Below are 26,471 nucleotides of genomic sequence, written 5' to 3'. Positions count from 1 at the left end.
GTAGTTGTTAGGCACATGTTATTTGCAGTTTTCTAGCTACTGCTGCTTTTCCCCTGAGGTTTCTGTTATTAATTTGTCTTGTGTGTATGTGTTGGGGGCAGGTTAAGCAGTTCTCCATATGCTTCCAAACATGCTCATTTTCTGATTCTGGAAAGTGAATTTTTCTTTAGTACTGTTTGACTTTTTGCTACTTGTCTTGCAGAAAACCTTTATTCTCCCATCGAAGACTGAAAGAATGAGGAAACACTTAAAATTATTATCAGTCTTACAGAGTTTACCAGTTTTCTTCTGTTTTGTGCTGAGATGTGAATGTTCTTTTAACTTAAACAAGAAAGCTTATAGGGCTGCAGAACCCTTGGAGAGACCTGTATACTTATAAGTATTTATGTTATATTAAAAAACCCGGAGTATTTATGTTATTACCACAGCCACAAAAATCTGAATGTTTATTCCTCTTGTAACAAATTTAAAAAATACCTCTGGTTGTTTGGATAGGTAGAGGATCCTTCCTTACTTTGGTCCTTAACACTGCTGCTTGAGAGGATCCAGAGAGAGCAAGCCTAGTGTCAGGGCTCCTAGCCTTGAAGTTTGAATAGTTCTACATAGTGCATCTGTCAGTTTATCTGTTTGCTACACATACCAAAAAGACCTCCTCAGCCTTTTTTAGGCTTTGATGACCAAAGACTCGTCATTTCTAGACAGAGACCAGGGAATGGGTTCCTCATTAGCTGGTGTTTTCTTCACTATGGGGTTTGAAAATCGGTGGTAGGGAGAGGGAGTAACCAGGTACCACCAGGGGTCCCCACAAGATTTCGTAAGCTGCGGTCCTATGCTGGTGCTGTGTTTGGGAGAGCTCTAGGGGATTTTGTTCTTGATCTCTGGGGCTTTGGTGTGTTTCTAAAGAAACTGGAACTCAGTACAAGGACTGTAAAAATCTATGGTAGCTGCTGTTATCGAGAAGGTGCTTAGAGTTAAACTGGGGATAGTTGTGCTTTTTCAGATTCCAGTTTGACAATCCTGAATTATAATTTTGCCTGTCAGGAATGTGCTTTTCATGTGCTTTCTTTCTGCTGGATTCTGTGCTCTCATATTTTCTTTGCCTTGGCTTGCAGAGCCTCTTTTCTCTGATAAGGTCTTCTTTCCTTTATATTAAAGTTTCTTTTTAATTCCTTGAGTACTTTCAGATCAATCAGATACAGATACATCAGAATTGAATGAGATTATATGAAATGTACCCAACTCAGATATGGCCCTGATCTTAATGAATTTGTGCACATTGCTAAGGATTGTTCTGTGCATTTCTCTGAAAAGACAGGAGCATTATGAATAACAGGACTCATTCTGGTGGTAACAGAACTCATCTCTGTTCTGTTGTTTGTGTAACCTTCAGATGACTGCAATTCAAGTCCCCATTAAAAAAGAAACGAAATTCTTTAAAAACTGTAAAGAAAAAGATGCACACTGTTGCTGTGTCTTCTCATCAAATGGAAAATGAGCATCATGGCCAAAGACTCAACAGATAGAAGTTACATTGTCCACAGTGGAACTCACAATCTTTAGTTCCTTGTCTTCAAAAGAGGAGTGTGGGTTTTACCTTTCAGTCCACTTGACAGATTTCAGCATTAGTCTATTCTGAATACGATCACAGAAGAAACTCTAGAGAATTTTTTTGCTAAGGGGACTCTGTCTTTTCTTTCCTGGGTAGAACATTAGTTTAGAAACTAATAGTATGTCTTATATGCATTTTAGGCTTGCTCCAAAGTGACAGCCATGGACTCAGTAGTTTATCATGACTTGGCTAAGCTCAGTACTTGCCTGTGAAACTTGGGCTTTGGAGTTACATTTGTTTTTATGTTTAATTCAGATTCACGCTAAAGGATTACGTCCTAAGCTTTTTATTTTTAAATTATTTTTAAGTTGTTAATTAAGACTCCCTTAAAGACCTTACCACTCATGCAGCTGCTTATTACTGTGCCTGTGTGGGAGACTACTCTTCAGCTCTGATAGTAGTTTTTTTCTAATGTATCAATAAATGATGTTAGTTTAGTAAGTTTAAATCTAAAGCAATTAAAAAGTATTCACATTAGTAACTCGGTGAATGTGAAAGAAGCAATCCCTTCTGCAAAGCAGACTAATATCTTGGTGCCTGGTGCTGTAAGTCTGCAGCTGTGGCAGCTATGGGTAGCTATAGCCTTAGTGGGTAAGACATTTTACGGAATGGAGATGAAGTTAGTTTTGAATACTTTATACAAACTGCAGTCAATGCTCTTAATGTTTGGAATCATATGACTAGAAGCATGAGTTCAGTATTCATCCTGTAATTAAGCCGGCAGTTTTTAGGTTAGTGGTTTTTTTAAAGCTGAGAAGATATAAAGTGCTTCAAAAAATGAGTGTGTATTATTGATTCTGCTTTTGCGAAGAACAGATATAGTGGTGATACTCTGTATTGGTATGTATTATAAAAGTGAAAAAACTTTCCAGACTGCTATGTTCTGTTAAGCTTTTATAACAAATTGTTAAGATTCAGTAGAATCTAGAAAGTAGACATGAATATTATTTTCTTTTTACAGTTTTAAAGTTTATTGTCTTCATGCTTTACAAGTATTATCTTTTTGTGTAGTTCTTCGTGTTTTTCTTCTTGTCCTTTCTTGTTTTCTTGTTTAAAGAATATTTGAGTATGTGCCTTTCCTTCATGAACATTGATTTTTATCTAGGAAGTTGTTGTGAATGGAACTAGACTACAGTTTACCTATGTATAGTTTTGGAAATTGACTTTTTGTCTTCTATTCCAAGAGAACGTACTACACAAGCTCAAATAGATTTTTTTCTTTTAAGCCTCAAATAGTTTCAGTTAACTGCCAGTGTTATATATGACCTAAAAATTGACCAAGATCCTTTCTCACTAGATGAGAGCAATAACAGAAGTCCTGTTCCTGAGTCCAGTTAAGTTAGTTTTGGATGAGGTTTTTTAAATGCCACCTAGAATGATCTTCTTGGTATTAGTTTTGTAAGGTTAGCGTACATGTTTGGGTTCTTGAATATCCTTAAGAGTTTTTGTGGTCTAAGCTGACTTGAGGAAGTTCAGGAGAGCTACTATTTCTGTTATAGTCTCTATTTGATTGGAAGTGTAGAACTTTTTGAGCCTTTTTAATGAAGAAATAGTCTGCTAGTGATCTAAAAGTTACAGTGAGAAATTCCTCACAATTCATTCATCCTTTTCCAGACCTGAAGTTTGGAAGATAAGTGGTGTTCTTACCTTGCTCAGCTATCTTTATGTGACAGGCAAAATAAATAAATGCAGGCTAGATATGAAAGGTCTGTAATGAAAATGGGAATGTAATTTTGATGCTTGTTATGCTAAGGATGAAAGAAAGGCCACAATAGCCTTTGTTTCAAAACTGTTGTAAAAGTCTTACCATTTTCGAATTTCTTTCTGAAGGGCAAACTTATTTAAAAAATAAAAAAAGGTGACACTACACTTTTAAAATAGCATAATATGAAAGCTTTGGAATTAAGTGTTCAAAGCTGCTCTTGACTGCTTCCATCTCTTGGGCATATATGGGATATATGTTCAAATTTTAATTTAAGTGTGGGTGTAGGGAATGTTTCAGTCCTATTATTTACCTGTTCTTAAAGTGTATATTAGCTGGATACTTATTAAAATAAGATGATATATGTAGAATTCCTGACTATTTGTCATTTAGCCTCACCTGGTTAAAACTTGCCAGCTAAAATCATGCAGTTGAGCTTCCAAAATCCCCCCTCTCCCCTCTTTCCCCCCGGCAGGGAAGAGGAAGAGGGAAATGGGAGGAAAAAGACTTGCGGGTTGGAAACTAAAACTATGGCTTTAATGAAACCATGATGATGATAATATTAATAATAATCATAATGGAAATAATTAGAAAGTAACAAAATAGATACAAATATATGAGATCACACACATCCCCTCAACGACTGCATGTCGTTGGGTCCAGAGCTAGGAGGCAGCTGGATGCAGGAACTGGATTCAGGAACACATGGACCCAGGATCAGAAACAACCAGGCAGACGAAGTCCTCACTGGACATTGGCCATTGCAGAAGAGAACGAGACCCTTGTAAACTCTCAAGTTTACACCAAGTATGACATATATGGGATGGAACACTCTGCTCAGTTCAGGGTCACTTGCACCTCCTTTCAGATGTGGCCTCGTTTCCAGTTCAAAGATGGCCTTGTTAAAGTATAAGCATTGGCCTTTTTGCATACCAATGCCCTGTATTTTTGCTTTAGAGAAGAACACTGTCTCAAAAACATGCAGTGAGTTTTCAGAGAAATGAAGTTACTTACAGCAACTGAGTTAGTCGCGAAACTAACTCTAATTTACCTCAAAGTACAACACTACTGTATAACAAAGAAACACTTTTGAATGTTCTTACCAGTTAAAACCTTTAAAATCCTACAGTTTTTTCAAAAAAATTCAGCAAATGACTCTTCTATAGCTACCACTGCATTTCCTGTACTGTAGAAATTGATTTTAATTTCATGTGTTTTATGTGCATAGCATTTCTCCCTAGGTGCTGTCTTCATGTATGGTTTGCAGGAAGGTATGTGTGAGTTAGGGGACAGGTGACTGCCTTTTAGCTTTTAGTTGTTAGTACTGAACAAAAAAATTGAATATTATGTTGATTTTTGGGTTAAACAAGATTCTCCTGAGTTTTGGAAAGATTTGTCTGTTAACAAGATTGATCATTGTGGTTTCTGTTAATTTGTTTTTGTTTTCTCTTTACTTTCCACTATTTAAAGAGTACATTTAAGTTTCACCCTCCCTCCCAGAGAAATAACAAACTTAAGATGCCTTTATTTCCTGCCAGCCCTTTGAGACAGCTCAGAGCGTTTTCATGGGACAACAGAGCTCGTGGCAGAGATTTGCAGATTACTGGGACTGCTTGACAACAAATGTCCTGTAAATCAGACTTCTTACTGTCCTCTGTCTTCTCCAGAGACAGTTTTCTTCACTGGACGTGACCTTCTCAGCTGACTTACTTCTCTGTTTGACCTTTTGAATGTAGAACTTGAAAGATAAGCAGGACATGTCCTGTTTGAGAGCAAAAAAGCGCCTGAGGTACTAGACTGTGCAGAAAACTGCAATAGCCTCATCTGCTTTTTTCTGCTATTAATGTAGCTGTTTCTGTGCTGTTCTCCTTTATCAATGTAAATACCTGCACTGTATTTAATTAGATCTCTCACAATTCAACATACCTGTATACTTATTACTTATTCCATCTCCCTACTCATAAAAGGTAAGACGTCCTGCTTTAGCTGCCTCCCTTGGTGGTGTTTGGACTTTCTGTTAGTGGGTTTTGATTTTTTGTTGCTTAATTTTTTTTATTGTCAGAGGCTTCTCTGTTAACCAGCTTTGTAGAAGAATTTTGATGCATCAAGACATCCTGGAAATACTTTAGTAATGGAAGCATGAGGGTTAAATGCACCGGTTTTGGCTTTAGTCTTTTCATAGAAGCCCTGGGTCTGTGAGTTGAAACAAATTCTTTCCCTGTTCCAAGAGCTCCCTGAATATGGCTTACATTTTCTTTTTTTATTCTTACGTGGCCTTACTTCACTATTTTTTTTTTTCAAAGACAAGCTGAACCATTTTTGAGTATGCTTTCTGAGGTATCTGTCTGGACTTTGGATCAAAACTATGATGCTTTGTAGAAATAAGCTAAATGTAATGTCTTTAATGTTCTCAGTCCTTTGTAATGTCTCCTGGGTTTTTGCAGTAATCTAGGTTGAAAAAAAAGGGTTTATTACTTAAATATTTGCTGTAGCTAGTGGTTGTTGGGAATCTGGTGTAGGATATTTTGTTTGGTTGGGTTTTTTTTATTTTTTCCAGGATATTGGGTTTGGCTAGTGTTCAGCCAGTACCTTTTTCCCCTGTTTGCAATTTCTCTTGAGTAACTTCCGTCTTTTCCAAGTGCCTTTTTGTACCACTGGGAATCTGTGGAATGAATCTAACATTACAAAATGACAAGTTGGCTGGTTAGTTCTTTTGTCATGAATCCATAAGCGTTTGTGCAGGCTGTGTTGCACGAATGTACTCTTCCAGTATCCACAAAGGATAATCTGCACCAGACTGAGTTAGGTATGATATTGGTTTTCTTCTGGCTGTTGTAGCCATAGAAAAAAAACATTTTCCTGGCTCTTCCATCTCTTTTTTATTGCTGTTCCCAGCAATATAGTTCCAAGGAGGAAGCTACTCTGTGTCCACATCACATGGTTTCCTTTAGTCAAGCGAAGCACATCTCTAACCTGCTAACAGTATTTCAGTGTCACATGAGCATACACTTCTGAGTTGTCTTGAACGTTTAAGACAGCTCAAGATAGCGCATCCCTAGCTTTGTATCCTACTCTGTTAAATAAACCCTTTTCTTAAAGACACACATGGAAATCTGTTGTGCATTGACCTAAGCTGTCCTCTGCCCTGTTAATTGCAGGTAGTGATGACAGATTAGTGACTGACATGCCCTCAAGAAGTAAAATCTTAGTCCTATGTGAAGTTTATTGAACAGTATATGTTTTCATGGTCTTTGTTTCCTGCATTCCTACCATTGCTGCATGCTGCTATAAGGCAGTATCTGTATGCCAGTGTCAGCTACAAAGCAGTTGGGGTAGTTGACTTTCTGGAAACGCAGAACAATTAATATGCAGTTCTCAAGAATCTTGGTTAGGATCCTTAGAATGAGTGGATTAGGTTTTACAGCCTTTGCCTGATTGTTGGAGAGATCTGTCAGAAACAGTACTTCTGCAAGCAGGAGACATGTAGTGTTCCAAACAAAGAATGGGAAGGCCTGTCATGCCTGTCATATAACTGTTTGCATATATGTGCCTGGGGAATTGGCATGTGGAATCATATTTGTACAAGAGTGATGCAGGGATTCTTCTCAGTATGGTTGGTCTAGCTCTGGAGAATCTGTTGACTTTGTTTTGCCAGTTACCGACTAATTGATGAAACTTCTTTTCTACTGGAGACCAGGCTGAAAGCATTTTCTCAGTTACTGGAAGATTTAATATCATAGAATCATAGAATCACTAGGTTGGAAAAGACCTATTGGATCATCGAGTCCAGCCATTCCTATCTGCCACTAAACCGTGTCCTTGAGTACCTTTGTAATCCACTGTTCAGACATTTCTCTGAAGTAACTAAAAACACATCCAAAGGGAGAGTTATTTCCCTTATGCTGAATAGCACATTTGTAGTAAAATTAACTGAAACTGTGGAATTTAATATCAAGAAAATGATATCTTTTTTTTAAGAGATATTTACAGTATTCCACCTTTGTACCATAAAAAATATGGTACTATATGCTATGAGACTGTCTTTATTAGATGAAAAAATCTGTATGTAGCTTTCAAACTTGGTACAATAATTAAAAAATTATGCAGCTTTAGCTGTGCTGTGAGGCATCAAACATAACGACAAAATGTTAATAACAGAATTCACTACTCAGGCCTCCTTTTTGTATCTGTTAATACTATAGAATCAATTCCCTCTGTATTACTTGTAGCTCAAGTAATCGCTTTTGCTAGTTGTGTTTCTGCCTGTGGTTTACAAGAGAGATACTCTCACTTTTGCAAACTGACAGTAAGGAGCTTCAAGAGTTCTGGGAGAGGTGTGAATTTTGAGTTTGGAGGCCTGGGCTTTACACAGAATTAGTACTACCTTGAGGGCCTAGATTAGCCACCTCTTTGTTTTGATACATTTGCAAACTTTGTATTACTTGGCATTGCTAATTGAATGGTGGTCTTCCTCTTGCCTGTTAATGGTTTTCTTTGTAATAATGATTACTACGTAAATGAAAAAAAATTAACTATTAAAAAAAGTCACATATACAACAGGAAGAGGACACAACAGAATAAAATTTACAGTGTGCTACAGGGAAGGGTTTGTGTCTTGTGGTTTTCATCTTCCAGTGTTGCTTTAATAGGCAGGGCAGGAGACTTTTCCATCTCTTTGCAAACCTCATCAGAAGGTAGGAAAAATCAGATGAATGTAAAAGTAACAAAGGTTTCACCGAAACAGGAGGCTAACTGGCTGATGAGAGTCTAGAATATAGTTTTTGGTTCATGGAACAGATGGAGGAATGTGACAAACAATGCAATCAATAGAAACCCTTCTAGAAAATTCCATTGTCTCATTTCAGCTGTGTTGTGTGGCGTCCCTTTATGATAGTACCCCACTGGTACTGGCAGAGTGATATTATCAAGACTTTCTGTATGCCTAATAATGAAACAGACCCTGATCTCATTTTTGTGGAGGTCATGTGCTTTGGAGGTGATGTTTGATTTGCAGTGCCAAAAATTGCTGTGTGCGTGAAGTAAATATCTGTTGAATAATTTCAAACGTATCTTCTGAGTAAGTTATAAATTATCACCTGATCTATTGGGGAAAAAAATGAAGGTTCTTCCATTGTTTCTAGATATAAGCAACTGTATTTTCAGGTAGGATATGCTTCATAATACGTGGCAGTGTGAATTTTTTTTGGCTGTCCATTAAGGAGCTTTTCTTAGTGGCTTTAAAGTGGTAGATTCAAGAAGAATTTTCACGTAAAGGTGAATGGAAGAAATTTATTTGAAGAGAGAGTATGTTTTAAATTGTAAATATTCCAAATATTTTTTTAGGTAAATGAGAATGAGTAAAGCCAAAGGGATCTGCTTTGCCCGGTGCCAGGTCTCTAGGGAAGAGAATAAGAGTATAAGAACAGAGAAAGCACATGCACATTCTCCACAACTCTCCTCTAGCCTCCAGCATTTCTACCAGAGGTGGTGTCTTTAATAGCTTTTGATGTTTTTTTTGTTTCTGCCGTGAATTTGTCAGGTTGCTCTATGAACCATTTCATAATTCTGCAAAGTGGCAAGGAATTCCACCATTTCCTTACGTGCTGTGTAAAGAATCCGCTATTTTTTCTCTGCTTATTACCTCACCTCTTTCATTCTGATGTGCAGGGATTACTGAAAAACACTGGATGCTCTTCACTTTCTTCACTTATGATTCTGCTGATATCTGTTGCCATCTTCTACATTACGGTTTTTTTCAGACTGAAGAGTTCTGATCCATTTTGTTGCCCTATAGAAGAAAAGCTATTTTGTACTCCATCGACATGGTGCTCTTTTGTTACCTGTTTCAGCTCTTCTATAATCCTTTTGGACGTTGGCCCTATATAAAGTATTAAAGGTGTGGACAAGCAGTGGTTTAATGAAGTTCTCTCTCTTAACTGATAATACTTGTGTCAGATAAATTTGGGGACTGAGCTCTCTGTTGTAACTTTATTATTATATTTGTGAATGGCAGTAGTTGGGTCAGAGCTCTTCACTTTGTAAGGTGAGTTGGGGTTGGTTCTGCTACCTCCTCACCATATGATGTGATTCATATTTATCTGTACAGAATTTCATCTGTGATACCACCCAGCCGCACGCTGCTGAGCTACCCAGCAACCTGGTTGCTTTTTCACCCCTTCTTCTAGAGAACTTACTAGAAGGCTGAGCCATTCGCCAAGATGCGAAAGCTGTCTGTCTGACCTCCACTAGTAATTCTTGATATTGGCCAGCCAGTTTGGCTGTAATTCACAAGGCTAAACAGCTGGGTGGAGGAAAGGGATCTGAACAGGTATCAGGATCTGAAGTCCTGGTATCTGTTTTCATTGCTGCCGGCTGGCTGGATGTTTACACTGTGTGTAGTTTTGCAGCAGTGGCAATGAATAGTTACAGAATTTGTGCCTAAGCACAGAAAAAACACTGGAAGGAAAAGGTTTGGAGGTGGAGTAAGGGGTGACATCTCCTTTGCTTGGAAGGAATGAGAGGTTTGTTATTACTGAAAAATATATATTATGTTAATAAGGAGTGGTGGTGTTTAAGAAATGGCAATCACAGACTTTCTTTGGACAAAGAAGAGCATGGAATCAAAGTATGATCATGTCTTGTCCTCTCTTGCACCCCAATTATGAAGTTATTTCTGTGGATTTAGCTACAAGGCAAAGGAGGACTTCGCTTGAGTCTGTGAGGATGTAAGGTGTTATACTGCATGTGCAAAAGCATGAGTTGCTGACGCCTCATTGTGTTTAAAAATCAAATAGCAACCAAACAAAAGGTATCTAGATAAAGCTTTTGAAAGCTTTATGTGGGCATGAAGATTTTAAGTGGGTTTCCACTTCTATAATTTCACTCTTCCATGCAAAAGAATGCGAACAGTTGTGTTCAGGGGACTAAAGCTTTAACCTGCCATCTGTTGCACTCCAAGCAGACATAGTACAAAGAGACCACGACTAAAGAAAGTAATTTTTTAACCTTAACATTGGCTGGATTTTGCACCAGCTCCGTGGTGCAACGCACGTTCCAACCACTTGTACTGAAAGTGAAATACTGTCAGATGATAATGATGATAACATACAACTAAGGAGAGGCCAAGAAAGTGGATGAGGAAGCATCATCCAGTTAGAAAGCTCTAAAGATTTGTGTAAAATGTTCTGTATATAAAATGTTCTGTATCACTGATTAGCTTTTTGTAACTTATACTATTATGACCTTAATACTTTTTCTCCAAAGCATAAAATACACTTGTTTTGTTTTATTTGATGTAAACGTCTCAGTCTTTTGTGCACATTCAAAGAGAAAATAACTAATTTTCTTTTTTTAGGTTATAAAGCATCTAAATGGAGTCTGAGCAGCTGTTTCATAGAGGCTACTGTCGAAACAGTTACAACAGTATAACTAGTGCAAGCAGTGATGAGGAGCTTTTAGATGGAGCAGGTGTAATTATGGACTTTCAGACCTCTGAAGATGACAATCTCTTGGATGGTGATGCATCGATTGGTAAGTTAATACTGGCTTAAAATTTATATTGGTTATATTTTTATGGGTTTGTGCCTTTTTTAATAAACAAACACAACTGTTTTTCATAACTAATTAATTTTTCTCTTTAGCTAATCTCTCCTTCAGAGGGATTCTTTAAACCTGAATGTGGGTGGAAGTTCTTCTGTGTGCTAAGCTAACAGTTACGGTGTGTGGGATGAGTTCTAATTCCAGGCAGATATTAAATCACTTCTGGTAAATTTGCTGCCAGGTAGGGGAAGTATGGCTGTTATGCAGCAGGATTTGGAAGTCTCATTGTCTCCAACATTTCTTTGAAGTGGAAATTAACAGTCTACTTTTAATTGTTACTTCTAGAGATAAATCTTTCTGCTTGATTCAGCTTCAGATCTGTAAAAGAGCGGCAAAAACTTATAAGCAACAGAAAACGCCATGTGAGTTGAAGTTTTGACTAGGTGAAAGTTGCAAAGAAAGCTTGTTACTGTAAGCACTGATAAAAGCATTGACGTAATACAAAGAAGAAAGAACTGGGAAGCTCACAGTATTTTTTTAATTAACAAAGCAGTTAATGGAGTGAAAGTGTTAACATTCTCTTAGCAATGGTCAAAGAGGGGAACAGAAGGAGGGAAAGAAAGTATTTTCTGTTTAAGGTAGTAAACTCAGTTAAAGATACACTCTTGTCACTTCCTCTTATTTTACTTAAACTCAGCATCTTGAGTTTTCTTTTTTATCATCCTTTCCTGTTCCATTAGCATTCAGTTGTCTTCTGTCCTTGCAGAGTCTCTTCCTTCCCCTTTGCCACGCTTACCGACTGGATGTTGGCATTGTACTAGTTAGCTGTGTTGTATCATTATAAGCATCATTCTCCTCTGTATTCCTCCTGACTAATTAGATATGTCTTGAATGTGCAGTTATTTAACTTGTATACCAAACAGGTATCAAGGGCTAGGACACCTTCAATCTGCATAAAAATTCTTTCTTCCAAATTACTTAGGGAACACAAGCATGATGAAGTCAAGCACTTGACAGTTAGGAAATTACTAAGTGAACAACTGCCTTCCATCTGTAATATTTTATTCTGAAAATCTGGCGTTTAGGAAAGTGAGTACCTTGCTTGGCTTACATATTTGCAACATGTATTTTATGTCTCAAGGTGCTCTGGTTGTTGTTTATATAAATCCTCTCCATTGCTTCGAGCATTAAAGAGAAATAATTTTTCAGTAAAATAGTTTCAGAGTCAGTGTTCTGCCCTTCATTTGTTGTGAATTTAGATCTGTTAACAGAGTCCAAACAGGTGAGAGGTAGTTTTGTTTGCACTGTCAAAAGGAATGCTAATTGTTGCACGTGCCAGTAGCCCCCTACCTCATTGTAATGCTGAAGTACTAGAATGTACATTAGAACATAAATATTAATGTATTTTCTTTCCTGGAGTTGAATTTTCAATGACTTATCTGCTTGCCACAATTACAGTGTCAGTAAGAAGCAGCAAGAGTAATAAGCACTATTATTTTATCTTGATGATTTATGTGTCTCTATGCATGGAAAATACTTTCTTGTTCAGTAAATCATTGTAAATTTCTTTGCAGTAGATCAGAATCTGGTGTAAATTATCTTTGCAAGGTGGCAAGAACATACTGCCAAAAATGTTTTAAATGAACTTACATGAAGAAGGTGAACCTTTCTGTTTCTTATTCCTTAGGTCTACAAATGTATCAAGTGGGTTTTCTTGTGGTTTTTTTTTGGTTTTTTGTTTTTTTTTTCTTATATTGAGCAAATCATTGATAAGACCAAGCAAGCACTTTCTTGCTGCCCTGTTTGTAGTTCTCTGTTACTTACTTAGTATGAAGCATCAACTGTTTATTTTGGTGGCTTTTTTATTATTATTATTATTTAAGTACTCCTATCCTTTAATCTCTCAACATTATTTTTGATTTGTTGAGTGTAAGTACGTATAAATTCATCATACAGAATCTGCCTCACCATCCTGGTAACTGGAAGACCCCATGCTCAGCACAACAGGGCCTCTGGAGCATGGTATGAATGCAGGGGCATTAGATCTAGTTCTGAGCTTTAGCTAGGGAAGCCTGCCAAAATCAGGAGCCCTGTTTAAACATATAGTTAGTGTTTTAAATCTGTAGGGCTGGAAGAATTTATGGGCCTGGTTTCTTCGCAGAATGAACAAAATGGCAATAACGTATCTGTACTTAAAAAGATTGTGCAAATGATGTAGTTAAATTGAAAGCTGTGTTGCTGCATAATGTAAGCCTGGAGTACAAATGAGCACAGGCATGAACTTACCCAATCTGGACAATGGAGTGTTCATCATAATTTTACAGTTTATGTCATAAAATACAGAATTACAGAGTTAAAAGAAGACTATGCAATGAGAAGAAAACGAAGGATTAGGAAATTACAGGGGTTTTTTTTTTATTCTTTTTTGGCTAATGAAAGTTGAACCATAAGTTGCATGTACGTTATGCACATAAAAAGCTAACAACATGGAATTTCTAAAGTAATTGTAGTCTTTCCCCCTCATTCAGAGGACAGTAAGTTAACAGAAGTCTGCATATTTCAGTAGGCATGGTAAGTTCCTTGGCTGTCAGCACAGTAGTTCTATAAAGACTGCACAGTACTGCCATTCACATTACCACTCATACTTAAGCACTTCTCTGAGGCTTACAAAGCCACTGAGCCTGTTATTCATTAGTGAATATGCCTTATGTTGAAAGCATGTGGAAACTGGATGATATTGGGAAAGAATACTAATGATATATTCCACTTGACTTATGTGGGAAAATCTTGTATATTATATGGGACTAAACAAATGAATATTAATTGGAACCTGTCCTCATAAAATCTTATCACCTAGACTTTTAGGTATCTTTAATATTTATAGAAAGATTTGGCTTTTTAGCATCACCTCTGATTTGCACTTTGAATGGTTTTGTGTAGTTCCCTATGAGGGATTCACTGATATATTAAAAGTAGTGCTGTACAATAATCTTGTTTCTCTTAACACCATCTGGAAGCATGTACGTTACCTATCGTTCACTGTATCATCTGAGAAGAATGCAGAAATGGTGAATATGTAGTATTAGATACTAAATAAATGTATTATATAAATATATCTGTATAGTAATTATATCATAGTTGCATATATCATATGTTGTGTCTTCCAGTAGCTGTTTTCTTTGTATATATTACACACTTTTAATGGCAGCATTATAGAGAAGAAGTAGGTATCCTGAAATTGTAAATTCTTTGTGCATAATGTGTTTTAATGTGGTAAATAATTAAATTGCTACGCACATGGAGGCTTGGATGGCTTGCACTAAAGCTTTGCCTAGAAAGGATGCTGCCCTCAGCTTTGGCCAAAACTTGCTTTTATTGCTTATCAAATGTAATCTCTTTGTAGTACTAAAGTTAGTGGTTTTCCTTGTTGAACTGCTGTCTAGCGAGAAGTATGGTGACATTATACCAATAACAGAAGTGTCTGCCTTTTTGTAGGGAGGACATCTTACCAATCCTTTACATGCAGTGTATTTTTATGTATGCGACCTGTGGAGATCATTTCCATCACGACTTATCTGTGTTTTATTTTTAGACTGTTTGCCCTGCTTCTTGCTAGGTCAATTTAAACACATTATACTTACCACTGAGAAGTTATCAGCTCTTTAATAATTAAGTCATATAAGCTAATATTTACTGGTTTCAGTTTTATAGGAGGACATCCATGTTATTTAGTTTTAAAAAAATTGTAACACTAGGATAGTTCATTGTTTCCCATGACTTTAACTGGAAAAAAGAGAATTCTTTCTAAACACAAGTGCAATCTCCAGAGTAGAAATATACTATCAGCTTAATATTTTAGCTGGGGAATATAAATGAGAAGAGGAAATGTTTAATCCTTTCTTTTGCTCTAAGCATAGGCCTGCTTTGCCTGCTTCTCTAAGTTGGACAGACAGAATTCTTGGCTTCTGTTTGGGCTTAAAGGCTGTAACAAGTCTCTTCAAAAGTTCAATCTTCTTTTATGATTTGGGGTTACCCAGCTAATGAGGTAAAACTGAGATGTCTCTATAATTTTACTCAGACTTGAGGGCTGCATCAGTTTTCACTGTTTTTTTAATTGTATTTTAAGTGTAGGGCAAGCTCAGCCAGAGGTGGTTTTTTGTAATGTTGTCAGACTGCGAATTTTTCCAGGCATTGGCTGAAAGCAGATGATTAAGCCTTATTTGCAGTAAGAATGGTGTGCAAACAAATGATCTCACTTCTGTTTACATCTCAAGGTACTTTATTCTGTCTGTGGGAGTCTGAGTCCTGAATGAGCTTGGCATTTTTTTCAAGAGTTGCAGTGATTCCTGTTTCAGTTGAAGCTGCTACACTTCAGTGTGGAGACAGTTTACATTCTGGCAGATGGTGTTAGCATAAAATTGGCAATAGTTAACCTTAATATGACAACCTGTAAACTGGTAATTCAAAAGCTGCTGCTGCAGCCACTACTATCTCCTTACAGTGATAGCAGTGTCACTAAAAAAAAACCAATATGCCAACAGATCATGGTGCAAAACACTATAGCTCTCCTAGACTGTCCTTACCCATGAGCTGGAGTACTTTGCCTAAAGTGAGAGTACCAAAACAATGCATTTTCAGTGCCCTAAATGCTGACATTAAAAATACGATATAGTGAACTATTTGTGGCTTTATTTGTTATTTTCAGCAAGTGCAGGTGGTTCTATATAATCAAGAAATTTCTACCGCATCGGAGGTTAGTTGTTCAAGCAAAATCGAGACATAGTTATCTTTTCCAGCAGCACATAAATGTCCTATCACATGTACGCTTGTTTCTGTTTAGCTATTGCATTTTACAAAGAAAAGAATACAAAGAAAATAATAAAATATCTTATTTCATGCACAAAAAACTTAAGCTTCTGTTACATTCCTTATGTGTGGAAATTACATTAAGAGATATTTAACTGTTCTCCAAAGCTGATCTGAAGAATAGTCTTCAAAGTAATTTTGCACCATTGACATTGTCTTTACCATACGTGTGGGCTTGACTGAACAGTCACCATGACAGTTTGATATATCTCTTTTGTAGGTTGCATAGAAGAAGCTGTTTTCCAGGTTGCTAATATTTGCATTAAAGGGCTTATTGTTTTTGAGTAAAGAATATACTAGCTCTCAAATGATGCTGTAAAATTGAAGCATGACATCACATGACTTGGTCTCGTCATGTGCCACAAGCATAAGGCACACCTAGTTTATTTTGAATAGTTGAATTCCCAGTAACTGGTTATCATTTACTTTTTTTTCTCCTGGGTTGTTGTTAGAGCTGCAGATGTTTTGCCTGTGTTCCATATTACTAGTGTAGCTGAGCACAGCTATACCGTAGAAGTAGAAACTGTATTTTCTTTTACTTTTTTTAATAATAATGCATTAAGTTAATTTTGTCCATCTATATGGAACATAAGTTATTATACATTATGCTTAATTGGATAACTGGGCTAATTAACAAAGTTCTTCCTTCAAGGATTCAAAATTTCTGTCTGTAAATGAAAAAATGGACTGGAAGATTCTTAGGTTAAGGGGAAGAAATGTTTTATCTTAGTTACTGGATGTCATTATTGAATGAGTGAATTGCAGATGTTTGAAATGTTCTTGCATCTTGCCTATTTATCACAATAGTGGCTTTCCTGAACTGTGATATGTTGGATTTTTTAAAAACATAATTATTTTCCAAAATGAAAATTTCACTTGATACTGTTTTAGTTGAACAGCCTGTAGTGGAGTTGCAGTGTTAGTCTAGCCTTCAGATTGTAACTGGATTGGTGTGGCATTGTATTTTCTGAAGGATGGAAATCATGGCAGTGTGTTCATAAAGTTTTAGTCACTAGTTAGTTTCTTGTTCTCTTCTATTTTTAAAAACAAATATTGAACATTTCAGTTTTTCACAAATGTCAGGATTAGTTCTTTGAAGACTTGTTTATAGGATATGAGAATCGTGTTGGTTTTAGAACTTAACCATACCAACAGTCTTCGAATGGTCTCACCAGTCTTTCCTGACAAATTTACAAAACTAGGTTTCATCATCTTCTGGAACATACAAGCATATGCATTTCCAGCCTGATGCTCTGCAATAAGAGGGATCATAATACTAGCAATTAATTCTTTCTATCTTTCTGATAGAATCATAGACTCATAGAATAGTCATTCTATGATAGCTGCAGCTGTGAAAAATCTACTGATACGTAGGGTTTTTAGGGGGTATTACTAGCTTATTGGAATGAAACTGCTTTTGATAAAAAAAAAGGTTTGATGTGAAACTAGGACAGAGTGACGTGAAAGTAGAATGACTTGATTGTCTTGCCAAATACACATACTCTGATAAGGCCCATCATGCATTGGCCATATGAACATAGAAACTCACATGGATGGCATGGTTCTTTCATGTGAAAGGTGGTAGTTCCTCTCTCACTTCTAAGAGGAGAGAGGAAAGAATCATGGATTAAAATCCCTAGTTGCTCACAAAAAAAAAACCCCTGTATCAGATCTCTAATTTAATTACACCAAATCAGTTGGCAGGTGTATTTCTTTAATCACTAGTGTGAGGTATCAGACTGATTATAGCTTGTTTTGCTATATCCGTATACGAAGTATACTCTTTAACAAATATTTCTTCTCCTTGTTGTTGTTTGTAGTGGTCTTGGTCCTCTAAAATAATAATTGTCTTAAGAGCTCTCTTATTAGAAAAGACGGTGAAAATTTTCATTGCTGTTTATTTCTTATCCTTCTCAGTTATCTCTTTTCCAGGTTAAGGACTTCTGGTTTGCTCAGTCAGACCTTGTGGCTATCCCATGCCTTGAATCCTTTTTAAGTGCCCTTTTCTGAACCTTTTCTAATATCTATAGCTTGGGAGGGGTCAGAACTTTGCACAACATTTGGAAGATGAGCACCTCATGGAAATAGAGCAGCAAATCTTATGCTGACTACTACTAAGGATTGAGCTCATAGTTTCATGGAATTTAAATATGCCTGGCATATTTAAAATTACTGTTGGCATGTTCACACAGCTTAAGTGTGTATGAGGAAGATGTAATGTTCTTAAAGATAGAAAGTAAGCTTAGTATATGTGGCATATCTAGGGAGGAATACATATTGTTAGTGTTGTCATTTTATCCCCAGTACGTACTTTGAACAGTTAAGTTGGAAATAGTGGCCAAAAGTAAACAGCCCTACAACAGAATAAAGGCAATCTAGCAGATAAAACCTATTTCCTTATATGCATTTAGGCGAGAGGGAAAACAGAATGATCTTGGTAGAAGTATTTTGGGTAATTTTACTGAAGTAGTTACTGTTGCAAAAACAGTTTTCTGACTTCAATTAGGGAAGTTGTGGATGACCTCTTCCTGGAAGTGTTCAAGGACAGGTTGGATGGGGCTTTGGGCAGCCTGATCTAGTGAGAGGTGTCCCTGCCCATGGCAGGGGGTTGGAACTAGATGATCTTTAAGGTCCCTTCCAACCCAAACCATTCTATGGTTCATTTAAGTAACTGCATTTTTGAAAGTTACAGACAGAATGTCCCTCTGATAGTATGTTTTTTCAGAGTTTTTCCAGACACTGTTATCAGAAGAAATTATAATTTCTTGTGTTAAGTATTTTATGTGCTGAAGAGATGTGTCTTCTTCTGTGATCATCTTCGTTTGTTTATAGTGTCTCTCTCTCTCTCAAGAATGCAAGGTTGGACAGAGAACTGGTACTGCCCCAATTAGTGGAGATTTGGCTGTTGTGAGGTTTATAACAGCATTAAAATTAGTCCTTGGAAAGTAATAAAATATGCATAAAATTTCTGGGAAATGTTATACATATGCATGTAGATTGGAAATATATTCTGTAACCAGCTTTTGTCTCATTACGCGATTGGTGGAATTACCCTTCATGTGTCCAGTGCTGTAATAAAGGATGCTTGCTTTCTAGAATTTCAAAACAAGTGTTAGAGTTTATTTACCAGTATTTTTGGTATAATGAGAAAATGGAAAAGTAAACTTTAAGCAAGCTGCTAAGTAAGCAGGCTTGCTTCCTACTAAGGATGCCATATCTTCTTGTTGATAAGTTAATAGTTTTAGCAGACTGGAGTGTGAGGAAAGGTTGTATGCAAAGGTGAAAATGCAGCAGGGCTTTCCTTGTTACTAAAAGCCTACCCCTAAAGAAAAACCAGAAAGGAGGTAGAAATTAAAGAGACTCGTAGAGAATCAGAAAGCAAGCTGTTTGCAGAACACAGCCTGCTTTTCTTTCCCAGTCCTTCTTGCATAATTAGTACAGTAGAAGTAGATACTTTTTTTTTATGTCTGCATAAAGCTGATGAATTAAAGAGGAGAAAAAAAAAAAAGAAGGAAACCTCCCCACCTCTCTCAGCTGATGGCTATATGTTGTCTATTGGTGTCAAAGATTTTCTTCCAGTGTTGTTGGATTATAGATCAAGAAGAGTCCGATGGACAATCCTAGAAAGAGTGAAAAGAAGACTGGAGAGAGTAGTCTTGGCCTCAGTGTTTTTGACTAAGATGTCGAAGCAGTCTTGAAGGACCAAACGCCTAAGTCTTTTCCAGTTTACTTTTGGTCTTGGGCATCATGGTTTCATATTTCAAATCATGTTGAATCATGATTTCATATTTCCCCCTTTTTCTGTCTGTTTCTTTCTTCTCCTGCCTTAAAGTTTGACGTGGCAGTGGGGAGCCTTGACTTGTATTTCACTGATGCACAGTGAAGGTTCAGCTGCCTTGGGGGGAAGTTGGTCTCAGAACTGATGACACAACATGCTGGTGGCGGTATGACCTGTTCTGCTGCATTCTTTTTGCTGGTTGGGTTTGACTTCAATTACAAACCTCCCTGTCTGGACTGTGAGTGAAAGCACCATCGGAAGTTTTGACAATACTGTAGAAGCATAATTCAAGAACCTGTGGTTGGCCAGTGAACAAGTAAGCTTATTAGGCTAGATCCTGGAATAAAGTGTCCTCTGCTGGGTAAAATGATTATGAGCAAAATTATGTAACTAATTTGTGGGAAACAATTATAAAACAAAGAAACTGTGATTAGGAAACTATTTTTTCCCTGTATAATAAAATGCAAATAGAAAAACATCTTGCTGTATACTGCTAAGCACGTTCCTCTGGGGTTTTTTTTTGACTCCTGTTTTATTTAAACCCCATCTGCCTTGAACTACCCAACAACACATGTTACAAATTTGTTTTCTTCTGCTTTCACATTACATTTGGTCTAAAATTTTTCCTGTCATTGTCTGTCTGCCTCATTGAGGCTTTTAATGAGGTGGCAATGGAAACAGCTTAATAGAGTCTTCTGGGAGCCTTTTCCGAACACCACCGTGGTCAAGCACAGAGTTCTGTACAATGCTGCTGAATGAATGAAGTTTGGGACCCTATAATTTAAGATTTTAATAATAGATATAGTTTTTACTGTGCATTAATTTGAAGCTATGTATAGTTGAAATTTTTTTTCCTCTCTTTTTTTTTCTTTTCTGCAATTGTGTCTGAGTTATTTCATCCTGGGCCATGTCTGGGTACTGGAACTGAGAGAGAAGGCTATTTGTCCTTTTATCATCTTTAGCATTACCACTGCTGGCTCTGTATGACCAAGATGAAAGTTGTATGATTTTAAGCAGAATGAACAAAGTCATACTTAAGGGGCTGCCAGATCAGTAAACTGAGACAAGTTAAGTATGAGAAGTCAAGCTGGTAGAGGGATTAGGGCTGGGCTTAATTTGGCGACATGGATTGAGAAAAGGGTACATGAAAGAGGAAATTGGAAAGCAGGCAGGAGAATGCTACAGGAAAGAAAAGGAATTTTAATTTCAATACTTGGTGCAGTGAAATTACATATTCTGTCACCGAAATAAACCAAGTAATTGAAGGAATTGAGAGAATATATTTGGTTTACATTTAATAAGGTGCTTGGCTATCTTCCTTAAACCTAGCTTACTTTTTAATATGAAATGGTAGAATAGTGCTTGAGAACTAAGGTCGTCCTTCCAACCTTGGCTAAGCAGGCTGTCATACCTCTGTGATTCTCCCCTTCTTTTCATTTGCCTTGTTATTTTGCCTGAAAATACCTTTCTCTGGCTGTATCCAGTTTGTCTAATCTCTGAAAATGTAAGAACAAATCAGATAAAGTATCTTGAATGTGTTTCTTCTCTCTTCCTAAAAGGGAAAAGAAAAAGTGTGGAGGGGAGGATTAAGGTGTCTTTCAACATTCTCTGTGTGCTTTAAAGGTGTGTCACATGTATCCATTGTGATATTTCTAGAACAATGGACTTGAAGCCCTTTTCTGCACAGATAGACGCATCTCAGTGGTGGTTAGCCACAGTATGTGCCTGTTGAGAACAATGGGAGCACTCAGGTGTGGGAAGTTATTTGGGCACGGAGAATTTCTGGGATTGAGGCCTTAGCTGTAATTACTGTGATGAAATCTCCTTGAAAGCAAGCCACGATACAAACCTGCTGTTTACATATAAGCTGTTCTGTGTACTAAATTGGCCATTTCAAGGGGTTTTCATTCATTGAAAATAAGGCTATTGTAAATCTTAACTTTAGGCCTTACAACAAGCGTTCATAATCTTAGGTACTCCATAATACCACAAGTACCTTGTTAATTAGAGACACTGTTTCACTTACTGAAATGTTGGAATTTTCTGAACGTCAAAACAGAGATGACTGACATGCTTTTCTGAATACAAAAAATATCAGACAGTTAAAGTCAGACACCGTTTCAAGACGGGTAGAAAAACAGTTATTTGGAATTGTATAGACTTTTAGATACTAAAAAAAAGACCGGCTTAACTAGGTCAGGTTATCATACATAGTGTCTTTCTCTCTCTCTTTAAAAAAGCCGGTTTTCATTGTATTGTAGGAAAAGGAATACACAGTGATAGTGGTTATGAACAATGAGAACAAAAGTTGCTGGTAATTGAGAAGGGAAATTACTGTTCTGCTTTTTAAGACTAGACAAAGGACTGTATATGGCAGACACTCTATAAGCAGAGACCTTGACAGAGCTGTTAAATTTTAATAGCAACATCAAACTCTTAAACTAGTGGTGATCTTCCAGATGATGCTAGTACAAGTTCTTGATATCCTTTATTTCATATTCTTTCAAATATGACTTTGCATTTGTAGTGTGGTCTTCTATAGCTGACTAAATATTGTCAATAATAAATGCACTAGCAGTTCATTCTGTAATAATTCTGTATCAGAGGTTACAAAAATTGTTGTCATATTTCTTCCTGCTGTGAATGACTTTTTATTTAGAGCCTTATAATAAGATTACATACTCCTTTCAGGTGCTGTTGAGACAAGGAGTTGGGAATGCTTGGGGATTTCTGTTTTACTTCTCCTTAAATTTAAGTAATGTGGATAATTTAAAGTTCAGAGGTGCTTACTTTTGTCTTATCACAAGCAAAAATAAATGCTGAGAATGCTTAATGGCTATGAAAGTCACAGCATTTTTGGATATCCGGATCTTAAAGATTCAGTTGCTCTTACTGTAAAGTTGCTCTTGTCCTACAGCTGGTGGTTGTAGGACACCAGTATTCATTAAACATTTCCTTGTATAGATGACAGCAATTGGATCTTGGTAGAAGACACCAGTATTTTCAAATGGAGGATCTGTGGCTTAAATGTTCCCACTTTATCTCCAAGATAAGATGGTCTTTAAGGTTTTAAAATATTTTTTGCTATGTGGTCTTTTGGTTTTCCTTCATTTTCACCTGTTTTTCCATCTATAGAGATACCAGCATTTTCTCAATATTTGTATTGGAGACATATTTTTAAGATTGAATACATTGACATTTACTGTCAAGAAAATGTAATGTTTCTTTGCCCTACTCTGTGCTCAAAAAGTTGATTTGCAGTTCAGAGTTTGTACCACTAGCTTATAGAAGAAACAACTTCCTTAAAAACATACTTGGAAATTTATGTAAGAAACTGATGCATTTGAAAACTAAAATAGTTGTCTATCACACTTACAAAGGTGAAAAAGCATACTTAATAAAATTAATTCCTTTTCTTGTGTCTTGTGTGAATGAAACTGAAGCTGGGCCTTGGTGCTGCAGGCATGCAATGCAGGATTCTCAATTTTGCTAAGCCTGTGTAGTCAGTAATTTCACTGGGACCCTGTATTTAGGTAAATCATGTGTTTGTGTGTATATGCACATTTATGTACAAACCAAAGTGTTACACTGAGGCAGTATGTCTGATGCCTTGCATGTCCTTTTTCAGCCCCTGAGAGCATTTTTTAAATGTACTTTCACAAAAATGAATCTCTGCAACCTAAGTGATGGTCTAGTTGATGTATGACATTTTACTGAGGCACAATGCTTACAATGACTGAGAATAATAGATGAGGGAACAATAATTTTGTATTACCTCCAGAGGGGAAGAAAAACAATATGTACATCTTGCGTGTACATATTTCACTACAACTAGACTAACTATGGAAATCTCTTGTAAAATAGTTTCCTTATCAGTACTTGCAAGATAGGACCAGTATGAAATCATAGAGTAAATATAAATTAATATATGGATACAATATATAATGACATGTTCTGAATGCAAGCAATTGTAATAGTAATTTTTGTAGTAATTTTAAGATTTCCTGCCTTTAGATACCAATTACCTGAAGTGCTTGGTTTTTGCCAAAGCTGTTCCAGCCGCTGTTTGATGGTATCACTCCATGAATGCCTAGGTTAGCATTCACGGGGGTTGTTGCCCCTTCGGAGTTTGTGACTTCTTAAGGGTAAAAAAGTACCCATAACTTTTTGTCAAAAGGTACAGTAACGCAAGTATGAACTTTCATTTATTACATTTGCCCTTCATCTGAGCTCTTTAGTCTGAGCGGGGGATGTTATGCAGTTGTAATACCAGAATAATCACCACAAAAAAATGGGAGACACCAGACCATTGTAGTTAGATATGTAATCAAAACCATTAAACCAATAATTTAATTATGTATGTTCAAATCTGACACTCACTGTTGTAGGATGGGGAGTTCTTCAGCGTGAAGGGAGGTGACAGCAGGGCGTGGTGACCCCATGGAGCAGCAGGACCCGCTGCATTGTTCTCCATCTTGATGTTTGAAGAGAGTAAATACAATTACTGGGAGACAGCTTCTGCCCTGCCAATGGGAATAATTGACCTTTCCCTTCCCAATAACTGTAACTGTTCAGAAAGTCGATGCCAGTGCGGCTCCAGGGAAGGGAACAAAAAAAATACAAATATGCAGGGTTGCAGGTTTGCCTTTCTGACAGGCTGTGAAACTTACCAACAGTAATTTTGAATATTGTTAATACATAATACTACACTATGCCAGGCATATTTGAATTCCATGAAACTATGAGCTCAGTCCTTAGTCAGCATTGCTGGTTGATGAGGAGCTCAACATGAACTCATTGCTCTCTACAACTACCTGAAAGGAGGTTGTGGAGAGGAGGGTGCTGGCCTCTTTTCCCAAGTGACAGGGGACAGGACAAGAGGGAATGGCCTCAAGCTCTTCCAGGGGAGGTTTAGGCTAGACATTAGGAAAAAAATTTTCGTGGAAAGGGTCATTGGGCACTGGAACAGGCTGCCCAGGGAGGTAGTTGAGTCACCTTCCCTGGAGGTGCTTAAGGGATGTTGTATGTCGTGCTGAGGGGCATGGTTTAGTGATTGATAGGAATGGTTGGACTCGATGATCTGGTGGGTCTTTTCCAACCTGGTGATTCTATGATTCTATAAGCCGGCAGTGTGCGCTCACAGCCCAGAAGGCCAACAATATCCTAGGCTGCGCTAAAAGAAGCGTGGTCAGCAGGTCCAGGGAGGCGATTCTGCCCCTGTATTCGTCTCTTGTGAGACCTCATCTGGAGTATTGTGTCCAGTTCTGGAATCCTCAACATAAGGAGGCTATGGAACTGTTGGAAGGGGTCCAGAGGAGAGCCATGAGGACGATCAGAGAGCTGGAGCATCTCCTGTAGGAGGACAGGCTGAGAGAGTTGGGGTTGTTCAGAAGGCTGCGAGGAGATCTTATAGTGACCTTCCAGCACCTGAAGGGGCTACAAGAAAGCTGGGGAGGGACTGTTCATAAAGGCTTGTGGCGATAGGACTCGCGGCAATGGGTATAAACTGGGGAGGGTCAGATTCAGACTAGACGTAAGGGAGAATTTCTTCACGGTGAGGGTGGTGAGGCACCGGCACAGGTTGCCCGGGGAAGCTGTGTCTGCCCCATGGCCGGAGGTGCTCAAGGCCAGGTTGGACGGGGCAGCTGTTCTGGTGGGCTGTCCCTGCCCAGGCCCGGGGGCTGCAGCCGGGCGCCCTCCGGGCTCCGCTCCGCCGCTCCGGGCCCAGCCGGGCCTCGCGCTGCCCGGGGCGGGGCGGGCGCCGCTCGGGCCGCCCCCGCGCTGACATCAGCGGGCAGAGCCGGCGCTGCGCCACGGCCCGGCCCGGCCCTGCCCCGCGCCCAGGACATGGATGATGTCTCCGAGGATCCCTATCTGCCCTACGATGGCGGGGGAGGCGACGGCATTCCGCTGCGGGAGTTGCATAAGCGAGGTGGGCGAGCCTGCGAGCGGGGGACTCGCCCGCCGGGACCCGCCGCGGTCCCCGCCGGGCCGGCTGCCCCGCGTCCCGCCGCCTCCGGGCTCCATCTTCCACGCGTGGCGGGCTTCCCTGCCTCTCCCCGGCTTTTTTTCCTTTGTTTTTAAATGAATAAAAACGTCTCGTGCACTGAAAGCCCCCGGATCGTGGGGGCAGGAGCTCCTTCGGGGGGCGGCTTTCACACCTTGCCCTGCCTCGAGGGTGAACAGCCCTCCTCTGGCTTTGTAGCTCGCGTCCCCGCGTTTGGATCCCTTGCTTTTGGATCCCTTGCTTTTGGATCCCTTGCTTTTGGATCCCTTGCTTTTGGATCCCTCCTTTTGGGTCCCTCTTTTAGGATCCCTCTTTTTGGATCCCTGCGTTTATTTAGACCCGTGATTTTAGGTCCCTGCTTTTAGATCCCTGTGCTTTTAGACTTGGCTCTTGGTTGACGTCTGTGATGCGCGAAGGGAAAGCTGTGCCGCTGTGAAATGTCGATTAAGCCGATATTTGATGAGCTCTTAAGAAACTGGAGCTTTGTGGCAGGTTCTTGACGCTGTTGCTTGCGAGGTAGCAAATGAGGAAAGAGGACTGTTGTACATGTTCGGCAAAAAGTCCTCTTCTGAGCTTGCCTTTTGTTTCTTGTTGCAAATTTAAAGCAGAACATGTTCTATAAAGATTTGGGTTTGTACTGAAGAGAAATTATAGTGGGAATAAACTGAAATTATACCTTCAAATTCTGAGGACATAAGTCTGTCTTGGTTGAATTTCATGGTTACACTGTGGTGTTTAGAAACAGTAAATGTGGTGGATTGTTACAGTAGTTTTGTTTAAATTGGCTAATCTAAAATTAGTAAGTTATCAGCATCTGTGGCTGTTGGTGATGTCATTAGAAAGGAGTTAGAATGAGAATAAAGGTACAATTTATATAAGATGATTTTTTTTTCCCCATATTAATTTATTTTTTCACCTTTCCTTGCAAACTCTTATTTTTGTAAGTAATCACGTTTTTTATGTTCTTCTA

At 38.2% G+C, this 26,471-nt stretch overlaps 1 protein-coding gene across 4 annotated transcripts in view; it reads left to right on the top strand.

Annotated features, from left to right (window-relative positions):
* CLCN3 (chloride voltage-gated channel 3) overlaps nucleotides 1–26,471 on the top strand; it is a 70,576-nt gene that overhangs the window by 5,524 nt on the left and 38,581 nt on the right. For 2 of the 4 annotated variants that reach the window (XM_069855775.1, XM_069855777.1), the window contains exon 2: nucleotides 10,666–10,841. In XM_069855775.1, the coding sequence (XP_069711876.1) occupies nucleotides 10,682–10,841 (160 nt within the window). In that variant the 5' untranslated portion in view covers nucleotides 10,666–10,681. Of the gene's footprint in view, nucleotides 1–10,665; nucleotides 10,842–25,324; nucleotides 25,427–26,471 lie in introns of those variants that run through there. The other 2 variants (XM_069855778.1, XM_069855776.1) reach the window with 1 other exon arrangement.

This window comes from Phaenicophaeus curvirostris, chromosome 4, assembly GCF_032191515.1.
Source record: "Phaenicophaeus curvirostris isolate KB17595 chromosome 4, BPBGC_Pcur_1.0, whole genome shotgun sequence".
NCBI lineage: Eukaryota > Metazoa > Chordata > Aves > Cuculiformes > Cuculidae > Phaenicophaeus > Phaenicophaeus curvirostris.
This window is presented reverse-complemented; position numbering and strand designations above follow the sequence as displayed.